Source organism: Rhineura floridana, chromosome 14 (genome assembly GCF_030035675.1).
Source record: "Rhineura floridana isolate rRhiFlo1 chromosome 14, rRhiFlo1.hap2, whole genome shotgun sequence".
NCBI lineage: Eukaryota > Metazoa > Chordata > Lepidosauria > Squamata > Rhineuridae > Rhineura > Rhineura floridana.
This window is the reverse complement of record NC_084493.1, coordinates 36,840,295-36,863,382: the sequence shown is the minus strand read 5'-3', so window position 1 is coordinate 36,863,382 and position 23,088 is coordinate 36,840,295. Positions and strand designations below refer to the sequence as shown.

Here is a 23,088-nt window from a genome sequence, read left to right as displayed (position 1 = left end):
AGGGCTGAGCAACAGCCTGGGAGAGCAGGCCCTGCGCCCAGAGCTGTGCACATTCAATGTACGCATATGTGAGTGACAGAGAGTGTGTGTGTGTGTGCGAGCGCATGCATGTGTAAAACTTCCATGGCCAGGCAACTGTCTGGCTAGAGAGGTTTCAACAAACTTTAAACACCATAGGGACTAGAAACTTGGGCCACAGAGATTCTCAAGTTATATTCTGCTCCTGGTCCCACATTCCCAAAGAATTAAAAGTGTTCTATGTGTGCCTTTGCATTATAGCAGGGAACCCAGGAGCGAAGAAGCCACACACTTCCTATCACCCCCTTTCCCCACTTGTGGGCTAAAACTTTTCATCCTTGCCCCTCCACTCAATGCGTTTTTGGGTACTGAGCAGGGTTGTGGAGTTGGAATCGTGGAGTCGGAAGCAATTTTGGGTGGAGTCGGAGTTGGAGTCAGTAGAAGTGTACCGACTCCGACTTCAAAATAAAATTAATAATTTAATTTTTTTGTTTTAATGTATTTTAAGGTCTTTTTATGATGTCTTAAAGTGTTTTTAGCATTTCTGTTTGCCGCCCTGGACTCCTGTTGGGAGGAAGGGTGGGATATAAATCAAATAATAAATAAATAAAATATAGATTTGCCATTTATGAAGGAGTTGGAGTCGGACAGTAGAAAAATAGAGGAGTCGGAGTTGAAGGTTTGACATACCGACTCCACAGCCCTGGTACTGAGATTAAATTTCAAGATAGTCTGGGGATGTATTACCTATATAGGTAAAGTCCTCATCTCACTTTAGAGTCACAATAACCAGGAATTCAGGGCAGGGTTAGGCAAATGAGGACTGGCTTGGCCGGGCTATCCACTGCTCCCACCGAATTCAATGGAGCAAAATAGTGCAGGCAAGTACAGCTGTGATGAGGCCAACGCCAATCCTTTGCTGTAGATGCTGGGGTCACAAGGGGCAGGTTGGGCCCTAACCCAAAGGGTGGGTGAAGGCACCTCATTATTTCTTCCATACAAAAGCAATCACGCCATTCTCAGCTTGATGCCGACAGAGACCCTGTAGGGGTGTAAAAGGGCAGAAACCCTCCCTCCGCAGACAGACACGTGCAACCACAGGCAATTTGCTGGCTTTTGTGTGTGTGTGTGTGTGTGTGTGTCTCTCTCTCTCTCTCTCATATATATATATATACAGGTGTTCAGATATGCATGATGTGGGAAAGGCCCTGACACAGCTAAGGCCAAAAGGCCGGGTGGGCCACAACAGCCCCCGCCTGCGGTTAGCACAAACACATCCAGGTCATCCCCACCTTTCGCTCTCATCTGCTGCCTTCTCGGCCTCCTCCAGTTTCTGCAGGGCTGTCGACAGGCGCTCCTGGGCACGATCGAGCTCTTCCTCTACCAGTTGGATGCGCCTGTTCAGAGAAGCCACTTCGCTCTCAGCCTGTGTGTGTGTGGGGGAAATACAGTGGTTTTTGAGGGAGTTGCAGAGATTGCTGCGAAACAGGATGGGATGGTAAAAGCAAAGAAGATTTCAACCAGCCTTCCCCAACCTGGTGCCCTCCAGATGTTGTGGGCAGCATGCTTTACAGGAGGTGTGGCCCAAAACACCTGGAGGATGCCAGGATGGGTATAATCAGGCTAACTTAAAGAAGGAAAGAGTGGGGTTTGGGCAGTGGGAGACATTAAGTAATCAGTTCTTAGCGTAGGAGATTCTTACAAGGGGGTGAGTAGCCTCTGGCCGTGTCTGCCCCTCCCCAACCTGTCTAATCCGCCAGAATATTTCCCAGCCCTTTCATTTTGATACAACCTCAGATGCATTTGTATGTGCAAATTACTTTATGTTATACCTTGACAGCCTGATCTTTCGCAATACATTTAGCACTTAGCCACTTAATACTAATGCCCATTACAAAACACAGCAAACTAAGAGTAGCTCCTCAATTTGGCTAAGGAAGTTGTCCTGTTTTAGTTTTTTAATATTAGACTATGATGTCAAATGACTTTTTAAATTTCAGTATCAAATAATCAGTCTTCTCTGCAGTTCTGTGCACAATAAGCTTGATTTTGCATTAATCTGTCCCATGATATGCATTTTGCAGGAATGCAGGCTGGCATTTACGTATCGAGTTGATACTGGGGCTGATGACCTTTCAGGAAAGGGACACTACATTTAATAAGAAGTACAGGCCCATGTTAAAGTGGTCCACTCAAACTTAAAAGATTTCCCTTCTTCCAGAGTTACAATGCGAGCAGCTACATGGGGAATCACATAGATCAAAGGTAAGAGCACCAGGGAGGGGGGGTGGGGAACTGGTCACAGCAACTGCCACTTAGAGAACACATGGCTGTACCATGGGCTGTCCAGCCCCCCTCTCCCCTGGGGGCAACTCCCCTCCCTGCTTCTGAGGTTTAGATCAAGGGTAGCTGAAGTCGCACCCGCTAGATGTTGTTGGACTACAACTCCCATCATCCTTGACCTCTGGCCCCGCTGGCTGAGGCTGAGAGGAACTGGGAATCCACCAACATCTGGAGGGCACCATCTCAGCTGCCCCCAATTCAGGCTGTAAGGTTCTTGAGGCAGGGAGTGGTCTAATTTTTTTCAGCCACCCAATATATTTCCAGACTTTTGCTCAAATCGTGAAAGATGGGGCTGCATTTCCCCATAAAACGCTTTGGGGTCTCTGGAGGGCATAAGCAGCCAACCTGCGACAACAGGGGTCTCTGGAACTCCTGGCCAAAGCCCAAGGACCCCTTGGCTCTTTTTTCAGGGCCAAGCTGCTGCCTAATCCTCAGATGAGTCAACGAGAGCAAAACCACAGCACACAGGGAAGCCACAGGCACTCTCCTGTCCCTTGCCCCAGAAAGGGCACTATCCAATGCTTCCAACTCAACTTGTGGCCCACTTGCCAAAGATGATCCTAGGTAGCCAAGTATCCCAGTATCACCTTGCGTGTACCATGCTCCTAGTTTGAACAAGGATTGCTCTACCTTGGGGCTTACAGAACATCAAAGGAAACTGGCATGGGGAAAGGGTTCAATGGCTCAAGAAACACCTTGTTTGAAAGGGAACTTCCTTCCCTGCGCTCATTAGTCTAATCTGAAGTGAGAGCAAACCAGAAGATTTAGTTTCAAATGCTGCCAAAAGTTAACAGCGCAATCCTATACGAGTTTACTTAGAAGTAGATCCAACTGTGGAGAATGGAGCTTCCTCACTAGGAAGGGCTCCTACTGGGAGGAACGGGGGGATATAAATCAAATAAATAAGTATGTTTAGGAATGCAACCCCTGCCACATTTCATGCCTTTTTGCGAATAGTTTTGCTTTTTAATGTCAAAGCTTCACTCTTATTCAGGATCTAGATGAGTGCAAGGTCATCAGGAGTAAATCCAGGCTTACAGAAGCTAAAAGACACCACATTACAAGGCAGTGAATGCCCACTTGCAAGTTCTCCTGCACAAGGCCCTGGATGGCACTTTGTTGTAGCCTGCACAGGAGAACTTCCTTGAGCATTGCGGTCAAGGTGACTGAAATGGAGCCAGCAAGGGTTGTGCATCACTGTGCTCTGCTCCTGTTCAATTTTCAAAATACACTGCTGAGAACTGCGGCTGTAAAAGTTACAGTATTTTCATCTCTGGGGAGGGAAGAATTGCCAAACAACCCTAATCTCAAGTGTGGAAAAAACGATTACGCTGCACGTTAATAATTACATCAAAACTGATCTCACTCCCATTGCAGCCTGCAATGATTAAAGGTCAGTTTCCTACTTCCTGTTCCCAGAGCAGAAGACAGCAGAGGCTTGCCTGCCACTACCCTGAAAAGCCCCAAATTCTCTTTCCTTTCTCTTCCCACCCCCCTCTTTCTGCAAAGCAGGACTTTCCCTTATATGGTCAAGAAAACAACCAATGACAGCAAACGGCACTCCCAAAGCACAAGTTTCTGGTCTGTTTGCTGTTCCCCACATAGTTTTGCTATGAGGGAGGGCTGGGGATTAATGATTGCTACTTTACGTGACAGCAACTATTTCCTTCCCCCTCAGGTTGTCCTACTGAAGTAAAAGGGAAGGAACGGCCGCCTCCGAGGCCTCTCCTTCAACAAGTCCACTAGCGAGGGACTTTTGTGGGCTTCTTTAAAAGGCCTTGGTTTTAAAACTTCTTTGGTTAATTATGCAATTTTTGCTGGCTGAGTTCTAGGTTATTTTTGCGCTGCTGGGATTTGTTAAATGGGTTGGACAGTGTTAATTTACTCACCTGACTGTGAGTTATTGAGTGGTGGGTGGTGGGTTTTTTTGTCAGGGATCACATTTGCTTTATTCTGTTTTTATTGTTGTTATGTGCCTTCAAGTCAATTTCGACTTATGACGACCCTATGCATCAGTGACCTCCAAGAGCATCTGTCATGAACCACCCTGTTCAGATCTTGTAAGTTCAGGTCTGTGGCTTCCTTTACGGAATTAATCCATCCTGTTTTTATTACTGTCTATTTTATTACTCTCTACCGCCTTGAGTCTTTTTAAAGAAACGGGCAGGGAAGAAAAACGTGAAAATACATACTTGCATGCCTTAATAAGCAATGTTTCCTCCAGTCCTGCGCTGAATCCACATACATAGGATTGCAGCCTGACTTCCAAAGCCATTTAAGGCAGGGGTGGGGAACTTGTGGCCCTCCTGATATTGCTAGACTCCACCTCCCAGCCAGCATGGCCAATGGCCAGGGATGATGGGAGCTGGAGTCCAGCAACATCTGGAGGGCCACAGGTCGCCCACCCCTGGCCTAAGGCCTCAAAGATTTTCACCTGTACTTTGCAAGGAGAAAACAAACAAACAAGTGGGTCACAAGTCAAGCATCTGCCCTACATGATATTTGCACAATTGTATGTTTGCAGCACAAAAAGGGCCAGGTCTGCTGGATGTGCCAATTTGATGGTGCATCATCATTTTTGCAAACTTGGCGGGTGCCAGATCCCAGCAGGCAAACAGGTACAGCAACGAGGCCTTTCACAGCAATACAACATTCCCTCTATTTCCAACATTCAGGCTGTGGGTGACACTGCTTATACAGCCAAAACAGCACAACCCAGAGGAATCAGATTTTGGGGAGGCTTGCAACAGCTAAAAAACTTTAGGGGAAAAATCCTAAAGGGAGAAGAGCCTCCCAAGCAACCCAGTGAGTATACTCAGTGCCCATGGAATGCAGAGTTCCTGATGGCATGGAGGCCGGGGGGATGACGACAAGTCATGATCTGAACACCTGTACAACAATCATACGCAAAACAGTTGAGTGAAACTGAACCTTAATAGTCAAGGAAACCAGATTCAAAGATATTTTTTAAAAACTAACACATTCCTCTGCGTATTTACTCAGAAGCAAGTCAATGGAGATTATTCCCAGGTAAACATGCATAGGATTGTAGCCTAAATGAAACAGGTTACCAATGCTCAAGCAAGCTTGCGCAAAGCTCGCACATCACCCACATCCCTATGATGTCTGGCCAGTTCTCCCTATTCAAGAGGGAGTTCTTCTATGTCTGAACCTCAAATAGCATGCTTAAGAATTTGCGACAGAGAGGGCATGCATGCCCTCTCTCTAATATCCTGGATGAAGAAAAGCTTTTGATAAAAGGGGGAAGGAAAGTGCACAAGCAATGGCCTTTTCAATATAGCTAAGTGAAACCACATTTAGAGGCGTTATATATTTGACTACACTTGCTCGGGGGGGGGCAGCATAGGAGAGCTACTGCCTTCTTGTCCCATTTATGGACTTCCAGAGGTTTGCCTCTGTGGGAAGGAGACAAACGCTTGGGTCTGATCCCGAAGGGTGACCTGATGGATGGTATGTGCAGAGATTTGTCTCTCAGTAAATATCAGAGGGCAGAAGTAACCATCTATCGAAGCCAAGTAATTGTGGTTTCAAGACAAAAAGGGAAGCATGCTATCAGTTTAGAACATCATTAACTTATGGAATTCACTGCTTCAGGGTGTTGTGCTAGCATAGATAGCTGAGCCATGTTAAAAATTGAGCTTCCATACACAGAGACAGTACACCTCTAATACCCAGTTGCTGGGAACAAGGAAGGTGGAGCTATCACCATCGTAGCAGCTTCCGGGAGGCCTTTGGCTCTGCACTGTCAGGGACTGGAGGCCGGTGGTCTCAATGGACTCTGGACTGACGGAGCAAGGCAATTTCTTATGTCCATAGAGCACGATAGGATGCCGCACGAGGTGGGAGCACCGTCTCCAGCAGGGAAAGATAAAGCGCTGGGGCAAGAGTGGTGACCTCCGAATGTTGTTGGACTCCAACTCCCATCAGCTTCAGCCAGCATGGTCAACGATCAGGGAAGATACGAAGCTGTATTCCAGCAACATCTGGAGGCACCACACTGGCTGCCCCTGCAGTAAAGCCTTTGAGAACTCACTTGTGTTTACCATCTCCTCTGGTAGGCAACGAGGAACTCCGTGTGGGTGAATGAATGGCCCGGTTTGTGCCAGCCATAGAGAAAAGGGGGATTTATTGTTCATAACGGGTATGGAAATGCAGCAGCGCTGGACCACTCTGTCCCAATCTGCCTTGCAGAAGGCGGCTGCTGCTATCACATTTTTACCAGTCTGCTAAAGGATGCTATAAACTGCCCAGAGAGCTTTGGCTATGGGGCAGTATATAAATGTAATAAAATAAACAAACAAATAAATAAGAGAGCGGATGTTTCCATGCTGGCTGAGAAGGGGCTGCAGTCATGGTGGGAGGCTCCCTTGCGAGGGAATGCAGGCGCTATGCCTTACCTTTTGGCAGCTTGGCCAAAAAGAAAAATAAATCTGCAGGCTTCTTTGAGCTCACTTACAAGACTGTGACAAAGGTTTAGTAAAAATTACCAGTGTGGATCAAAATACATTTTTCTCCATCTCTCAAAATACTTGAACTTTGGGGGGGTCATCTGACAAAAGGGACAGGCGGTAGATTTAGGGACGGACAAAAGCATGCTGACTTTTCTTGGCCAGGAGACCAGACTCACTCTTGGCTGACCCATGCCACTGGAAGGGGGTGTGGCCAGCCCACCCTGTTGAAGTTCAAATCCCCCAGGAGGGGGTTCTCACCTCCTTCCTGTTCATCAGATGCCGGTGGGGGGCAAGCTCCCCCCCCCATCAGCAAGAATTCAAGTCTCTGTTTACCTCTGAAGCTTGACTGGGGTGCCCTGAAGGAGGGGGCTCTCAGCCTAACCTACCCCACAGGCAGAGCGTGTTCTTAGCATGCAGAAGGTTCCAGGTTCAATCCTTGGCACGTCCAGACGGTGCTGGGGCTGCCCCCTGCCTAACACCCAGGAGAGCCACTGCCTGTCAGGGCAGACAGTATTTTATTTATTTATTATTCAATTTATTAGTCGCCCATCTGGCTGGTTGACCAGTATGCAATGAATGTACGTAACCAATGGCCTGACTTGCTCTCAGGCAGATTCCTATGCAGGCTGTGAGGCTGGCACGCCTACTGGAGCTGCTTACAGGAGCCAGATTCCCCAGAGTAAAAGCTTGCACCTCAGTGCATCCTTCGCAAGGTGATGGGCTTTGGACCACTTGTATACTCTATTAAAAACCCCACCTGGAAGCCCCGCCCTGTGCGCCTGAAAATCTTAAACTGGTTAACCGCAGGACCCACCAAGGTTTTGGAGTTGCCCAATTTAAGGTCCTCAGGGCCACGTGGCACAGGCCTGCCCTTAGACCCAGTAAAACCCTCGAGCAGCGCTCAGCGGTGACAGAAACTCACTCTAGTCGTGCTCAGAGGCACTCCTCTCTGCCCAGATACCAGGCGCTCGAGTCCGCGCCCCTTGAACGGCTCCCAGCGGCGCCTCAAACGCGCGCTTCCTTCCTGCCTTTGTTCGAGCGGGCGACGAGGCCCCTCCGGGCCCGGGCGTCCAAGCAGCCTGGACGGCAGCCCTTGTTCCCCAAGGCGGGAAAGCATGACCACTCTCCTACCCGGCCCAAGGCCCGCCGGGGAGAAGAGAGCGCGATTCTACGCCTTCCCTTTGGACAGCACCAAAACGGAGGCGCGACAGACCCCTAGCAGCCCCCCTCCCGGCAGCCCCGTCCGGGCCAGAAATCTGAGCCCGGCGGCGGAAGGCAGAGAAGCCCCCTTGATTGCAAAGACACGGCCGCCGCCCCCGAGGCCGCGTCTCGCTCTCCCAGTCCTGGCTGAGCAGCCTCGCTTGCCAAGGCTCCCGCAGAGCCGAGCTGGATTGGGGCCGCCCAAGCGCCGCCGCCCTCCGCGGAGAGAAGACGGCTCCTCCGCAAAAGCGCAGAGAAGCAGCTGCCGCCCCGATGCTCAGGGGATGGGCGCTCGCTCCTGCGCCGCGCCGGCCCGCTTTACCTGCTCGCGCAGCGCCCGCTCCTCGTCAAGCTCCCGCTGGAGCCGTCCGGCCCGCTCCTCGGCGCCGTCCGCCTGCTCTTGCAGGCTCCGGATCTTTCTCCGCACGGCCTCCAGCGAGCTCAGCCCCGCCGCCATCGGCACAGCGGGCGCAGGCAGGCAGGCAGAGAAGGCCGGCAACCAGGCCAGCCCCTGCGCGCCGCGCTCACCGGCGGCTGCTGGGCTCCTCCCGCCTCCGGAAGTCCGCCTTCTCTTCCTTGCCCCGCCAGCCGGCACCTGCGCCGGGAGGAGTCGCCCCGTCTCGGCTTTCCCCCTCGGCTGCAGGTCGAGAGGCTCGCTCGCTCTCGCTCTCGCTCTCGCCCGCGCCCGCGCAGCCCCTTGCGCAGCCCCGCACGTGCACGGGCCGACGGACGGGCATCCGAAGGCACCTTCACCCGGTCCAATGGGGCATCCTCCCCACTAACGCAAGTCAGGGATTTATTTTGGTATTGCTGCCGAGCTTCATAGCCAAGTAAATAGCGCCAGCATTGTTTGCAGGTGGAGGAACATTCCTGGCCTGCGAGTCCTCACCTGCTGCTGTCTGCAGTGGGCTGGCCCTGACACAGAGAACAGGGTTGATTCTCAGCTGTTTGCCCTCCTGCACAAGCACCCAGCGCACCGCCAGCCCCCAAACTAGGCAGGCAATTCGTCCCATAATACACTATCCGCAGTACTCGCCACTACCTGCACCTCTTTTTCTGCTGCTCATGCCAGCCATTTTGTGCTGGCACCCACAGAGCTTTTATCATGCTATGAGTACTGGCAGCTTGTTTTTTAAAACTCAAAAAAAGCACTAACTGGTAGTATAAGATCATGAAGATTTGAAAGGAGCCAGTGTTTATCTTCATTTTTTATTTCCTTTAATCTTTTCTCATCTACTTTTTTTTCCAGAAACTACCCAGCTCCTTGTTAAATCCCATATGCTCAACTGCACAAAACTTACTTTTGCACTGCACAGTTTTTTGGGACATTACACAAATTGTGTCCAGCGGCACATCAGAATAAACCCTGCACAGAGACCAGCTTGGGTCTTGCATAACGCAGACGGATCTTGGCCTCAGTTTTTCAAGAGGGCAACTTGCCCTCTTGGCTTGGGGGGGGGGAAGGGAGTTCCCAGCAAGGAAGGGCCACTTGCCTCACTGCCTTCTTCGGCAAGGGTCTGGCGCTGGACTACAGAAAGTTGCTTTCTGCCAGGGCTGTTCCCCTGCACACTGCGCTTCCTCGGACCTGCAAATACCTGCTTGTCTCATAGGAAGCTGCTGCTTACCTAGGTCAGATTATTTGTCCATCTAGCCAACAAGGAAGCCATGGACCTGAACTTACAAGATCTGAACAGGGTGGTTCATGACAGATGCTCTTGGAGGTTACCGATTCATAGAGTCGCCATAAGTCATAATCAACTTGAAGGCACATAACAACAAAGTGAGCACTGCCTACTTTGATTGGCAGGGGCTCCCCAGGGTCCGGGGCACAGAAGGGAGCTCCCATCATCTGCTACGTCAGCTTTCTTTTTTTGTTTAAAAAAACTGCAGATGTTGCAGATTGAACCCAGGACCTTCTGTGCGGAGGCAGGGGCTCCCCAGGAGTATCATTAGCTACTTTCAGGACTCAGGGCACAGGCGCAGGACACATATGTATATATGCCGTTGGGCAACTCAAGGTTCTTAAAATTTATTACACATCTCTATCCCACCTTTCCTCCAAGGATCTCAAGGTGGTGTGCAAACATAGCTCTCTCCCTCCTGGTTTTATTCTCACAACAAGCCTGTGAGGTGGGTTAGGCTGAGAGACAGTGACTGGCCCAAGGTCACCCAGTGAACTTCATGGCCTAGCAGGGATTTGAACCTTGGACCCCCAGGTCTGACATTCCAGCCAGGTTGGGTGAGGTCTCACCAGCTCTGCTGGGTGCCATGTAGGCCAAATAAAAGCTTTTTTAAATGATTATCATTATTAAAGGGAAAGGGTCAGGGGCCTAGTGGTGGAAAAGACGAGGGGCTCAGTGTCCTCTCCCCCTTTGGAGGCCCTCCAGTGCAAAAGGCAAATTGCTAAAGTGCTTGCCTGCAAATCCCAAAAAAGGTGGTTGTGCCAGAGGAAAAATACTAGAATTCTCCTCCCCCACCTTTTGAATAAGAAAAAGATGCTCCTCCCTCCCCATGGGAGCCTCTCCCATTTGTACTAAGTCAAAGCACTCTAGGGTAGGACTGGGTGAGAGGTTGGGGGGAGGGAAATAGAGACTTCTTTGAAAAGGGGCAAATGCGCCACCTGGTGGTCAAATCTGTACACTATGTTGGGGGGGCTCACAGGGACACCCAAGATACTTTGGATCAAAGTGATGCTACAGCAACATTTCCTGGATTGAAATCCTCTCAAGTCAGCTGTTTGTGTGACTCAGACTGCTACAGATCAGGCTACCTGGCAAGAGTCAGATGTGCAAAAATAAGACAGACTCCCACCTGACCTAATACAGAGACTGTGAAAAGGCCGCTATAAATGGAGCAAATGTAACCCATGAATTAAATGAGAGGGCATGAGAATGAAAAGCACTTTTTGCTCCTGGTTACAATTATGGGAAATATGCAATGCAATCCTATGCATGTTTACCCAGTGTGCGGCAGCTGTGAAAAAGGCAAATTCCATGCTAGGGATCCTGAGGAAAGGTATTGAAAATAAAACTGCCGATATCATAATGCCGTTATACAAATCTATGGTGCAACTGCATTTGGAATACTGAATACGGTTCTGGTCGCCTCACCTCAAAAAGGATATTGTAGAGCTACAAAAGATTCAGAAAATGGCAACCAAAATGATCAAGGGGATGGAGCGACTCCCCAAAGAAGAAAGGCTGCAGCATTCGGGGCTTTTTAGTTTAGAGAAAAGGCAAGTAACAGGTGACATGGCAGAGGGGTATAAACTTATGCATGGCGGGAGGAAGTGTAGAGAGAAAAGCTTTTCTGCCTCTTTGATAACACTGGAACTCAACATCCAACGAAGCTGAATGTTGAAAGATCCAGAATAGACAAAAGAAAGTGTTTCTTCACGCAGCACGTAGTTAAACTCTGGAATTTGCTCCCACAGGAGGCAGTGAGGGCCGCCAACCTGGATGTCTTTAAAAGAGGATTAGACAAATTCATGGACGACAAGGTTATCAATGGCTACTAGCCACAATGGCTCTGTTCTGCTCCCGCTGTCAGAGGCAGTAAGCTTCTGAACGCCTGATGCTGGAAACCGCAGGAGGGGAGAGTGCTCTTGCGCTCAGGTCCTGCTTGCGGGCTTCCCTTTGGGGCACCTGGTTGGCCACTGTGAGAACAGGATGCTGGACTAGATGGGCCACTGGCCTGATCCAGAAGCCGGGATCTTCTGATGTTCTTAGAATTTAAGTCTCACAATGTCTGATGGACATTAAGTCTGATGGAGATTAATCCCTAGTGGGGAAGGGCTGTAGCTCTGTGGTGGAGCACTTGCTTTGCATGCAAAAGGTCCCAGGGCCAATCCCTGACATCGCAAAGTAGGGCTGGAAGAGATCCCTTGTCTGAAATGCTAGACAACTGCTGCTAGTCCATGTAGACAATACTGAGCTCAATGGACCAACGGTCTGGCATGGCATAAGCAGCCTCCTGTGTTCCCATGTATTTAGGATTGTAGTCTTAATGCTACTTAGCATTTGCTAGCAATCAAAACATCTCGCGTGTCGACTTCCGGGAAGGGTTGCTTTGCCTGTGCTGCCTCTGAGCGAGCTCTCATCTCAGAAGAAGCTTTTTCAGCTTTAAAATTAGTCAGAACGCTCTTTTTGACTGATAAAGATTTTCTCCCGGGCAGGGAGAAATGTAGAGATCAACCCCAAAGCCTGTTTTTGTGGGGAGGACTGGATTTCATTTATTTATGAGAGAAAGTTCAAACTGTAATGCCGGACGGACTTTCATCAAGCTCTAGCTGATTACAGCAACATGTTTATCTTTTCTTTAAAGAAAAAACGGACTCTAACAGGCAGATAAGCATCCTTCTTTCTATCTTCTTTTTCCACTTGGCTTAAATTGGTGCAGCAAAAAAGAGATTTGTCAATGAATCAGCTGTGAAGAAATTCTTAGGTGAGTTTTGGCTTTTCTCTTTCACTAACGAAATTAAGGAGGAAAGAAATCGAAAAAGCTTATCTTTGTTTTTATCACAAAAAGCTGTCCTGGAGGTGCATTCTAAAGATATCAACGGAAGAGGGATTTCTATTTCGAGGAGGGGGGGGGAATTTTTTTTTTTGGTCTATTTCATTTTGACAAATCTGCTTGTTCACGACGCCACTAATTGTTTTGATGTTGGGAACTAAGTTTGTTTTGTATTCCTGAACACATAGAGATAAGGCAGGCTGTATTGTCTACACTGATACAAGCAAGCCTGAAATATTAACCCAATTGTGGCTGAAATAATTTTTGTTTCTGTGGTTTTAAGAATGACAACCAGGAAAGTGAATGAGACCATGGAAGAAATTATGTTTCAGAAAATAATGGGTGAGATTGAGATAACGAAACAAACCCTGAGACAGGGTAGCCAGGAGATGAAAATTGAACTTAACAAAATGACGCAGGAGCTTAAAGAAATAGTGGATTCTGTGAGAGAGGAGTTTGATGGGATAGGGATTGGAACAAATGTGAAATTTGAAAAAGATTTGGATTTTATGGATGTTAGAAATAAAGTTGACTGTTTGGAATTCAACGTTGTCTCTGAAGAAATTAATGACGATTTTGGTGGTAAAGTTATCAATGTCTTGGATAATTTTCTGGACTGGAATGATGTGATGGAGTTTGACATAGAAAAAATCTATGGAGTTGGCTACAGATATGTGACAGTGGAGAAACTCTTAAGAGATGAGCCAGTGCATTTTGTAAAAAAGAAGAACAGAGATATGACTTTGCAGCAATACTTCAGCAACATATTCAGAATTTTTGACTGGAATGATGTGATGGGGCTTGACATGGAAAAAATTTATGGAATTAACTACAAATATGTGACAGAGCAGAGATGCACCCAGAGCAGAGATGTGACTTTACAATAATATTTCAACAACATATTCAGAATTGATGGCAAAGACATATTTGTGATGGGGGAAATTCCCATCAGACTCTTGTTATATGACTATGGCTACGACTACAAGATCATCATGGGATACTGATAATGGACGAATGGATACTGAAACCACTGGATTTAACAGGACTATTGAAGATGGAAGATGGAATTAATATTGATAATGGAAGAATGGTTATGGAAATTATTGGATTTAACAGATTTGACGAGATGGATTAATTGATATGTTTACTTGGACTATGGCTATGACAACAAGATTATTATGGGATATTAATAACGGAAGAATGGCTATTGAAATTACTGGACTTAACAGCATTATTGAAGATGGAAGATGGAGTTAATATAGATAATGGAAGAATGGCTATTGAAATTATTGGGCCTAACAGATTTGAATTAGATGGATTAAGCGATATGTTTATTTGGAGAAAAATTGAAAGATATATCTTTCAAGGAATTGAAACCTCTCTTTGACTTTTTGTGGAAAGAATAAAATAATGTTTATGAGATTTGATGATTAATTAAGATAACTACTGGAGGAAAGTGATTTTATAATATAATTTTAGAGATAGGATTGTTATATATTCTAGACTTATAACTGATCTGCGACAAATCGGAAGTCGACATTTTATTTTATTGTTTAATTGTTTTTGTTTTGTTTTGTTTTTTGTCTTTGAAAATTTGAATAAAAATTAATGATAAAAAAAAAAAACATCTCGCGTGTCTTATCTCAGCAACAGCCTGCAAGATAGGCCAATATTATTATTACCCCCATCTTGCTTTATGTGTATGTGATTGGGGAGGGGCTTTGAGGCTTAGTGAAGTGCGAGTTCATAAAAGTATATTTGTTCACGTCACCGGTAAACAGAATTAGAGTCTGTGCAGCTCTGTCTGTGTGTGGGGGGGGAGGGGCCTTTCCTCCTGTCTCACATTTGGGAGAGAGCAAAGAGATCTTCTTTGCCTCTGAACATGTTTCTGTTATAATGCAAACGGAATGTGGAAAATTTCCCCTGCCCCCCCCCCCAAAAAAAATAGGGGGAAGACAGAAACCTGTTGGGCTAGAGGAGAGCGAGAAAGAATACTGGCTAGAACACAGGAACGTCAAACAAGAGAAACTCCTTGAATTTAACACTCCGTATTCCAGAGTTGTTCTGGGATACAAGGGCTTCCAGATTCCACTTTTGCTTAGTGCCATTTCCTTGCTTGACTATTGCCACTTAATTAGTAACAACAGGGTGCTAGGTACTGTCCAAAACATTTGCTTTACTCCACATAGATGACAGTAACATGGAGGAAGGCAATTCCTGAAACCACCAGAACACCCCAGAAATATTGGGGTGGGAGACAGCAGAAAAGAAAAGGCCTTATACCATAATCACTCTTTCCTACAGCAAACTCAGGTGGTCAGTTCTAAATGTATGTCTCTTGCAACAGGCTACAGCTGGGTGAACTCGGGTTCTAGTAAAAAACAAGGTAGATCTTGCAAACCTAAACTCTGCCAACTCCTGATCTCATGCAGTATTACCTTCTCTGACTGGCAGCAGTGTCTCAAGCAAGGATCTTTCCCAGCACTGCTACCCAGAATGCATGCAAAACCCAGGGAGATTACCACTGAGCTAATCTTCTGCCCCCATAGGGAACAGTTTCCTCGCTCCAACCTTAACTACCAATATGAGCTATGGCCAAGGCTAGGCAGGGTATCCATCTGATTCACATGTGAAACTGCAGTTTAATGTTGGCCTCACATCTTAGCCAAATGAGTTGCAGAGTTGTGCATGTTGGGCTCCACGGCTAAGTAGGGAATGTTGCAGTATTTGCCCATGACACTGAACAGCCGGAACCAGCACCTCCTTACTCCTGGTTTAAACATGACGCCAGGTGTATTTAAAGACAACAATTCCACAATCTACCTGGCTGAGCCTGAGCACCTGGCACGCACTGAAGCCAAGTGCTCCCTTCCGACCAAGGGAGTTGTCCCTGGTGATAGTGCGAACAACATTAGTATACCAGGGATCTATGGCACACTAGTGCTGCATCTTATTCCAGACTTTCTGCACATATAAGTTCCTTTTTCAAACACACACTGCATCATGTCTAAACTGAGCTTCAAACGTTTGCCCATAAAATATCCCTGTTAAAAATGAACACAGTAGATTAAAAGAGGAAGTTGAATAAATGTGAAGAGGCTATTTAGCCATTCTAATTATCAGTTTCCTTTCCACAGGACAGGAGCGTGTTCACAATTATGTCCAGAGTTGATCTGCCCGTGGAAAATGTTGCCTCAATCACTCAAACAGATTTTGAGGAGAAAGCTGTGACCCAGAAGCCAGCAGAGACCTGGCCTGGTCACCCTCCTGGTTTCAGGGAGTGAGGGAATGCCTCATAGACAACTGTTTTGGATGAAACACTGCCCACATCCATAGGCCTCGCTGTTCATAGACCCTCAAAATGCCTCCCCGACAGAACTGGATGAATTTGTCAGATTTCGGGGCAATTCTATGCCCTTGGGAGTAAGTCCCATTACAACTCCACTGGTTTTCCTTTTGAGTATACATGTATGAGATTGGACTTGAAGGCTACAATCCCTAAACACTTACTAGCCAACAAGCCCATCAACTCTGTGGGACTTGCTTCTGAGTAGACATGCATTGGGTCAGGCTGCATGAGTGCTGATTTTTCTCTGTCTCCAGACAGCAAGCATGGCACTGCCCAGTTTCCACAGCAGAACATGTTCAGACAAGGTTGCCTGTTCTGTAATATTCTGGCAATGAAAGGTTTTGAAAGAAGGATCTGTGATGGTTTAGAATAGTAGGACACACCTTTACAGTACAAGGGCACCTGGTAATAGTTTGCTGGATGACAGAGGAGGCCGGGCAGGCAACATGATTAACAATACCGGAAAGCTACTCATTAAATGGTTCCCTCCCACTTTAGGCAGACCGGTGTGTCTCAAAGGAAGTGATCTGGAGGCTGACTGCAGCCTGCTTTGCCCGTGACTAATGCCCTCACCATTGCCTGACGGCAGCCAGTAAACAGAGGTTCACTCCAGGGAGGCCTTCCCATGCTTGCTCTTATATTTTTCTGCATCAGTCCAGGAAATAATGTCCTCGCTAGGCAAGCTGACCTTCCAAAGCAATCAACAGCGGGACTTCCCTATGCCTCTTTCTATAACATAAATCCTTACACTTAAGGAGTGCAGGGTGAAAAGGGGGGGGTTGTGGCAGGCCTGCGTGAAAGTAGATGGGACTCGAGATTTCCCTGAGTGTTTGCAAACTTGTATGCTTCTGCTTTCTGAATCAGAAATAAAATGGCAGAACTCTCTCTCTCTCTCTTTCTGAGAATCCAGTAGCATTTTTCGGCTCTCTCCAGCCTCCGAGACAAGCTATTTCAAAATAGTCTGCATTCTTTTCCTTATAAGGAATATCTCCCCTGGATCCATATGTGGTTCCTTTGAACAAGTTAAATAAATCCCTGGCTGGAATGCTGACTCCCATCTATAGAGTGCCACTTACAGAGAAAACACATCTGAAGCAGATTACACACAGCCCGTCTCTCAGACAGAGAGTCATTCTGTGGTTCTATGCCTGAAATTAAGTCAAATGGATTCATTCCTAGGCTGGGCACATGATGCTTCTCTATTTTTTTCTTTCAAACCTACACAATGAACTAAGCAGAAATAAAAAAGTTTGTCTTCCAACTCAAACTGGATTTTCCTCATTTAGCAGGAAAGCAAGGAGGGAAGCACCCAAAAATGCTTGAACCAAAAAGAGGGGGACCCTCAAGCTCCCACCAGCAGATGGCAGGAGGTTAAGAACAGACAAAATTATGTATTGAAGCCCAACACTTTTCGGGTGATATCACAAGCCTTTGTCAAAGACAATCTCATACAAGTATCAAACTGGTTTCTCATAAGTGTATCAAACTGAATTCTCGTAAGTGTAGCAAACTTTAAAGAGCCAGCAGCTCTTTTTGATTCAAGTCCTCATTTAGTGCCTTGCATAATAACATACTTTTCGCACACCAAAGACATCCTGCTTTTTTGCCATTCTTTCTAAAGCCACTCGTCATCTTATATACATTTACAAAGAAGTGATGTTATTTTTGAATGAATTGCGTTTAAATGATGTCATCTGCTTGAGACAGGCATCACTGGCTCTAAACTTGGGAGGAAGTCTTTACTTGGAAAGAATGTCACTTGCACCGCAATGGACGTGGAGCTGCAAATGTCTGAGAGTTACATGCATGGGCCTATTTAATCTTGTCAAGGGTTAGACAGGTGGGTGGGATGAGAGCCTGCAAAGGGTGCAGCTCTCACACTATACCATATAAAGTGCTGAGCTATATATAACCCCAATGCTTATTCTGTGGATCTTTCTCCTACAGATTGCAGACCCAGCAAATATCATCTTCCGGGCTGAGTTTTCACAGATGGAGCTGTATTTTTCTTGACAAGTCTTTGTTACCTTCTGACTTTCAAAACCAGAAGAGGGTTTGGGAATGAAGAATCATTAGCCTACCTTTAAACCCTCAAATTCTTGGCCCACCTTCATGTCCTCCAGTCCTTAAGCATATAACCTTTTGGTACCCTACTTGGTATCTGCATATGCACTGGAGCCTCAGTTCTGTAACCCTGATCACTTCTGTCCCTGCAGGACAACAGATTTTAAATTCCAGGCAGCACCCTTGGATCTGTTTAATGTGCATCAATAATGGCATCTTTTGAATGACTGAAAAAATGTAAATGCAGGATCAGTGGTCCCTTTAACCTCTGTCTGCATAGCGGCCCCCAGGGGACGTCTTTGCCCTTACGTTGAAGTAACACCTTGCAAGGTTGGAGGCACCCAAAATGCACAAATTATATCCGTGCTCTTTGATGATGGGTAACTAGCATCATGCAAGGGAAACGGGGTGTCCCTGTCCAGATGCCTACGCCAAGAGTTACCCATCCCCTAAGATGAAAACAGGCTGCCACAGAACTGGGTGACAAGCTGGCCGTCGGTGTGTTTGTGACGATGGAAAGGGGAGTGTACTCACATCTGCGGCTTTTTTCTCTGCCACTTCCAATTTTTCCTGGGCATCTTTCAGGGACTCTGAGTATTTGTCCAGTTCATCTTCTGTGCCCTTCAGCTTCTTTTGCTGAGCCATCAACTCATCCTCTAGCTGGATGGAGGGTGGGAAAATGGGGGAGGAGGTGTGGGAGAAGCGGGTGCAGCAGGCAACATAACCACGCACGAGAAAGGTGCAGGTGCAGAAGGACAGACCGAGAGAGAAGGAGAAAAGAGAGAGAAAGGTTAGCATCCTCGGGGCACAGTACCTTGGCGGCCTTCTCATCTGCAGAGAGGAGGCTCTCTTCCGCTTTGTGCACCTCTTCCAGCACCCGGTCCCTCTCATCCTCAGAGACCCGCAGTTGCTTTTCCAACTGCACAATGTCGTCCTCTAACTAGCCACACATTTTGAGGCAAAAGGAGAGGAGACAGGCAACACATTCAGATGCATTTGGGCCCTGGCACATTCTCCTGCCTTGATCCCCTCCCTGCCCTCCCACCTCAGTTAGTGGGCACAGTATTTCTTAAAGAACTCCATAATGCAGACGGATAAGACCTGAATCAGAAGAAAAGGCATAAAACAAGTGCTTAGGGAGGCAGGACACAACAGGTTTTAGCAACAGCCCTGTCCCCGGGCCAGTCAACTTCCTGTGCTTAAATTTTTTAAATTTATTTATATTTTTCTTAAACCCGCTCTACAGCCCAGAGCAGCTTTCAAATCACTAAGAATAAAAAGGTCCCCAATTTAAACTTGAAAGACTCCAGTTCAACTGAAATTAACCGCTAATATGTCCTGTTGAAAGCAACAGAACAATCTAGTTTATGACTTGCGTTGGGCAGGACTTAGTCATGACTAAAGCTGGATTGGTGCCAAGGCCAGTTAGGATCACTTGGAACTCAGAGGCACTGGGATTATTGGGCCTTACTCCCAAGTAGATGCTTGCAGGATCACTGGGTCAGTGAGGATATCGGGTCAATCCCATACATGTCTCCTTCGAAGTAGGACCCACTGAGTGCAGTCGGGCTCACTCCCAGGTAAGGGGGTCTAGGATTGCAGCCTTGCAGGGTCTTTTACATCTTTGGTTAGAAATCCCCCGCGGCGGGATTTACTCCTGAGGAAAGATGCTTCCGGGTCCTGCTCCAGCGGGGTTGCCACCATTCTCTGGCCACGCAACCGGGGTGCGGCTCGTAATGCCTGCCCGCCAAGCACAAACAGAGGCACAGCCTGCTCCTCCGGCTGGGGGCGCCAGGGGTCGGGCCGGGCCACCCTGCTCCCTGAGCTTCCAGCAGCCCTCCAGAACTGCCTCTCCCGGAGCAAGCCCGTTTCTGCCCTCCCCGCCGGCTCTTTCCAGGGGCCAGGGAGGCAGGAAAGAAATCGGCCTGGCTTGGAGCCCGTGGAAAAGGCGGGCAAGAGAGCGCCGTCCTCTGCCTCGGCAGCCCCCGAAGCGAGCGGGCGGAGAGACCCCCTCTTCGGGGCGGGCTGGCAGGCAGTCCCCGCGAGGCACGGGCCTTACTCCCGAGGAGGCGCGCGGCGGCGGCGGCGGCGAGTTCTGTCTACACGAGTTCGAGACCCTCCCCCCGCTCCCCCGAGGGGGCGCCCACCTGCTTGCTCCGCTCCTCGGCCGCCTTCTTGTCGGCTTCGGCTTGCTCGGCCCGGTCCAAGGCGTTCTCCTTGTCCAGCTTCAGCATCTGCATCTTCTTCTTGATGGCATCCATGGCGGCGGCGGCGGCGGCGGCAAAAGTACCCTCAAAAAAAGCTAGGAGCGGCGACGGCGGTCGAGAGAGGGGTCCCTTCCTGGAGGAGGCTGCCTTGTGCTGGGAGTGACGGCCGGGCTAAAGTGCGAGCGCCTCCTAAGCCGCGCCGGGCAGATAAGTACCGTTCCCGGGGGCAGAGCGCATTCCTGGACACGGCCAGTACTTTTTTGGGAAAGGCCCGCCCCCGCCTGCCTGGCCTGCCTGCCCCGCCCCTCTCCTCCTCCTCGCCGTCTTTTCTCTCCCTTCCGTCTCTCGCGCGCTCCTTGGCAGCTCTGCCATTTGATCCTGGAGATGCCTAAATAGGGGGAGAAGGGGCGGGGGCGCACCGGCGGCGGCGTGAGCGCCCGGCAAGGCGAGGCAGCAGGAGCAGCTTCGGCTGGTGGCCCGAGGGAGGGAGCGGGCGTGGGACTCCGGCGTTCACCGCGCCAGCCATGCCCGTCCATTTGGGCGGCTTTCAAAGGGGGATCGGCAAAGCCAAGGAGGACCGGCGAGCGCCTAGCCACGGCGCGGGCTACCTTCTGCCGCCCGCCCCCGTCGGAGCTGGAGGAGTGCCCGGCGGGGAGGGCCGCTACGCTCCCGGCCCGCCTGTGGGCTCCCCGGGTCGGCGTCAGGGTGGGCACGGTGGGACACAGAGGAGGCTGGAGAACGCGGGGCTTGTGGTCGCGACGGCGCCGCCGGGTTCTTCCGAGAGTCTTAGCTCACAGGGGGAGGGACGAATTCGCCGCCAGCCAGCGGGGGGAAGCCGGTTCGAATCCAGACCCGTCCGCGAAGGCCGCTCACCCGGGTGCCCTCGGGCCGGACCGTGCTTCGCAGCCTGACCTGCCTCACAGGGATCTTGTGGGAATAAAACTGAAAGGAAAATAGTTTTGTATCTTCCCCCCAGCTCTTTAGAGCAAGGGGGGCAACCTTTTTTTCTGTCGAGGACCATGTTCCCTTGGGCATTAGTTGTGGGGGGGGGGCTGCATGCGGGCGGAGTTAGAGACAAAAGTGTTCTGGAATAACTAATCTGGAGTAAGGAGTGCGCTGCTTCCGGTTTCGCCATGGCTACCGCAGATTAGAATTCGCAGCCCTATGCAGGTCTGCTCAAATGTAAGCTCTATTGGGTTTGTTGGGGGTATTCTCAAATAAATATTCAGAGGAAATTATTATTATTATTATTGTTATTGTTACTACTGCTACTACTGTTAGTGGTATTTAGTACAACTACTATGGAAAGCAAGCGAAAACAATTACTTTAGTTTGCTCTGCACGGCAAAACCCAACCAGTTTGTTCTCAGACAGCCCTGGAGGGAAACTTTTTTTTTTCAAGCCATACAACCGGGGAGAGGGTTTTTTAAACCACCTATTTGTTTTTATCAGATAAAATGCTGCACCTTTGAATTGTTCTGAACAACCTAGACCCGGGTTCCCAAACTGTGGCCTGTGGACCACCACTGCTCCATGAGGTTCTTCGTCCAGGTGGTCCATGGTGGATTTAGATCCATTGTATTAAAAATTCATATTGATTTTGAATTGTATTTTATTCCTTCTTTTATTTCTTATAAATTAATTTTATTCTATCCATGCCAATTCTTCTGCAGGGAGGTAGAACACCAAGCAGGCAGTGGCACTTAAGAGACACCCAGATACAGCTCACATAAAATGGACTGTGTGAACAGGGTAATCTAATCGCCATTTAATTGAAAAGGTGGTCTTTTGCAAGTGTCTCTCCTAGTTCCTCATCCGTTAAATGGGTTTAACGAGCTTGCTGTAAATGAGATAAAGTGTAGATAATCCACAGCACGTTACAAGTGCCACAGAAATTTAGTAGCAATAATCAAAGTAGTTATCTTAAAGAAACTTTAGAAAGGGAGTTCTTTGGGCTCAGATCCTATTTCGAACTCCAGGGCCAGAGATAGGCCAACAGCATCATTGTAGTAATAGCATTTCTCATTTGTGTCCTCCTTGACCATTCTTCCAAGAATGCAAGTCAACATCATGCCATTCCATTCTGTCACCATTGCAAAGTTCTGCCTTTGGATAAGTCCGGTGCATTTTGAGTTTATCTCGTTTTCAACCTGTTGGGCTAAATGGTTGACCCTCTGTGCTTGGCATCATAGATCACCTGCATTGCCTTGGGTCAGTACATCTTTCGTTGCTTTGTAAAAGGCCATGGAAAGTGATTTTGACCCATTCCACAGGTTTTGCACAATAGTTTTCTTCATCAGCTCTTGTTGTTGGACAGAATTCTGCACTGTAGATCATAGCAGGCTGGGTGGTTGAGTTGTAAAGTTCTCTTTAAGGACATAAAAACAGCCTGCTAGATCAGGCCAATGGCTCATCTAATCCAGCATCCTGTTCTCACAGTGGCCAACCAGTTGCCCATGGGAAGCCCACAAGCAGGACCTGACTGCAAGAGCATTCTCCCCTCCTGCAGTCTCCAGCGACTGGTATTTGGAAGCATTCAGTCTCCAACTATGGAGGCAGACCGCAGCCATCATGGCTAATAACCACTGATAGCTTTATCCTCCATAGAATCACAGAATAGTAGAGTTGGAAGGGGCCTATAAGGCTATCCAGTCCAACCCCCTGCTCAATGCAGGAATCCAAATCAAAGCATTCCCGACAGATGGCTGTCCAGCTGCCTCTTGAATGCCTCCAGTGTCGGAGAGCCCACTGCCCCCCAAGTCATTGGTTCCATTGTTGTGTGGCTCTAACAGTTGCACATGAATTTGTCTAATCCTTTTTTAAAGCCACCAAGTTGGTTGTGATGTTCCTATATTAATGTATATATGGTAAGTGTTGTTGTTTTAGAAGATACATGGTAAGTGGAGTGAAAGAGGAGGGGGAG

The 23,088-nt window shown here is 48.2% G+C and overlaps 1 protein-coding gene across 8 annotated transcripts in view; it reads right to left on the bottom strand.

Moving 5' to 3' along the window:
- Positions 1-20,344, bottom strand: part of TPM1 (tropomyosin 1) — a 43,448-nt gene extending 23,104 nt beyond the window's left edge. Inside the window, exons 1-3 of one of the 8 annotated variants that reach the window (XM_061595573.1) lie at positions 20,106-20,344; positions 18,493-18,618; positions 1,311-1,444 (exon numbers count right to left, since the gene is read on the bottom strand). In XM_061595573.1, coding sequence (XP_061451557.1) covers positions 1,311-1,444; positions 18,493-18,618; positions 20,106-20,219 — 374 coding nt within the window. In that variant the 5' untranslated portion in view covers positions 20,220-20,344. Of the gene's footprint in view, positions 1-1,310; positions 1,445-8,355; positions 8,793-18,492; positions 18,619-20,105 lie in introns of those variants that run through there. The other 7 variants (XM_061595572.1, XM_061595571.1, XM_061595570.1 and 4 more) reach the window with 7 other exon arrangements.
- Between the last annotated feature and the right edge of the window lie 2,744 nt (positions 20,345-23,088).